Consider the following 2,132-nt stretch of genomic DNA (forward strand, 5'->3'; position numbering starts at 1 on the left):
CTAAAAAAAAAGCCTACTTAAATTTCACCCTAAATTTTCGACCTTTTCTTCATTTTAGCCAATAGAAACACACTAGAATACCATTTTTCGAGCACAGCCATTGGAAGGTCGCACAATCAGATCATAGACATGAGAAACATTGATACGACAAGTGTGTCAACCAGTGTTAGAATAAACCATCCTTCAATGTATTTTGCATCGGTTCAAATCGAAAAAAAATCAATTGACGTTCTCAATACATGGTGGCCATTATTTATTATATCGTACTCAATACATGGTGGCCATTATTTATTAGTACAAGCATCATATTATATCGTACTCAATACATGGTGGCCATTATTTATTAGTACAAGCATCATATTAACCCCATACTCAATTACCTCCAACCCTAGCAAGCAGCTAGCTAGCGGGGGTGGTGGCCACTACTTATTAGTACAAGCATCATACTCAAGACATACTTATTACCTCCAACCCTAGCAAGCAGCTAGCAGGGGTGCCCCCCTATATATAGCTACCCAAGCCTAACCACCAATGCCAGCAAGCAGCTGGCGGGGTGCCTCGCCAGCTTACTAGTTGTTTCCCCCAGCGGTGGTGTTGGTGGAGGTGGTTGTGCTAGTGGTGGCGGCGGCGTCACAACGGCCGTACTGGGATTGGCAGCCGCTGCCACAATAGGCACTATCATTGGGCCCGCCGCAAAAGCCATACTGGCTGCAGCACTCGCCAGTGGAGCAGAAACCGGTGCCGCCCTGTGGCAGCGCTCCGCAGCAAGGCTGTGAGCAGGCTTGCGCATCCACCATTCGTACTGAGGAGCTCCAAGCTGCGGCTGCCAATACTAGAAGCAGAAGCAAGACGGGAGCAGAAGATGAAGCCATGCAGCTCCTTGAGCACGTTGAACAAGATAAGCTGTGAGGATGGTGTGAGGTAAGCTATTGGGCGTGCTTGCATGCGTAGTGGTGAGGGCTTGAGCTCACCATTACATAGTGGGCGGACGCAGATAACACTAGGTCTGAATTTGTTGGGGATAAGACAAGTTGCACTTAGCCCATAGGCCTACCCTCACCGCCATTGCACAGCTGCTCTCTCTCTCTCTCTCTCTCTCTCTCTATAGACATCAGCTGAAAAGCATCTCTCCCACACACTTTCTCTCTCACACACGCACACCGACCTCTCTCTGGAGTGTGTGGCCATGAAGGTTATCCAAGCGATGATGCTACTGACTCACTCTCATTGCAATTCGCTAGTGGCCTCTCAGCTCTAAAGCCTAGAGGCAACTGGCAAGACTAACGCTGGGTAGCAAGACTAAAGGTGCGAATCACGACAAATATTTAAAATAAAAAAGTAGAGAGGCGGACTGAGCTGGGGTGTGGGTTGGAAGCCCACTCGCCGCGGACTGAGCTATAGCGGAGCTGGGCGGCGTGCAGAGCAGTAAAGAACCGGCCCCACGTTGTCTGTGAAATTTGGCAGAGAAACATGCCTTACTATTTTCCAATGTTCATTTGTTCCTACTACCTTCAACTTGAACCGGCCACAACTGTTAGCTGAGACACATCTTTCCCGTGCGCTCACTGGGTCGAAGACTTCGGAAAGAAATGTTGCACGTGGTTCATGTGCATATCTTAACTAACCATTCCAACAATGACCTCAACGATTCCCAGAAAAAGAACTAGAAAAGGTGAGAATGTTACTCATAAGAATATAAGAAGAAGTTCTCTTACAAATTAGCAAAGATTAGCTCAGACTTGATCCTAAAAGGAAACACAAAAAGAGAACCATAAAGTTTAGTAAAAGAGAAACCCTAGTATTGCAAAATAATGAGTAATATCTTTATTCTATTGGAGCAATGGAGCCCTTGCTTAAACTTGACACAAAAAAAAACCAACAAATAGTCCCTAGTGAATGAGGAACCTAAATTGAAATCCCAATGGATGAATAAATCCCTAAAAGCACACTAGTCTTTCGAAATTTGATGTGAAAGAAGACAAAAAAACAAGACGAAATTTGTGTTCTGCCTAGTTTCAAGAGCTTCAAAAAAGTGGAAAACCATAATGTTTGCTTGCGAAATCCTAGGCGTGAACAAATAGCCAAGCAAGTCATATGACGGACCTAAGGAAACAATGAAGTTTGATCTAGAG

At 45.3% G+C, this 2,132-nt stretch overlaps 1 protein-coding gene across 1 annotated transcript; it reads right to left on the reverse strand.

Moving 5' to 3' along the window:
• Window positions 1-501: 501 nt before the first annotated feature.
• On the reverse strand, window positions 502-935 carry LOC147618780 (uncharacterized). The gene has a single exon (XM_086774481.1). The coding sequence runs from the start codon at window positions 870-872 to the stop codon at window positions 570-572; it is 303 nt and encodes a 100-aa protein (XP_086630607.1). The 5' UTR covers window positions 873-935; the 3' UTR covers window positions 502-569.
• Window positions 936-2,132: the final 1,197 nt, after the last annotated feature.

The sequence above is a fragment of the Cibotium barometz genome, chromosome 34 (assembly GCF_041138505.1).
Source record: "Cibotium barometz isolate CiBa-2024 chromosome 34, ASM4113850v1, whole genome shotgun sequence".
NCBI lineage: Eukaryota > Viridiplantae > Streptophyta > Polypodiopsida > Cyatheales > Cibotiaceae > Cibotium > Cibotium barometz.

What these genes read in the sequence shown, in the direction of transcription:
- LOC147618780 (XM_086774481.1), bottom strand. Translation starts at nt 872, where the DNA reads ATGGCTTCATCTTCTGCTCCCGTCTTGCTTCTGCTTCTAGTATTGGCA.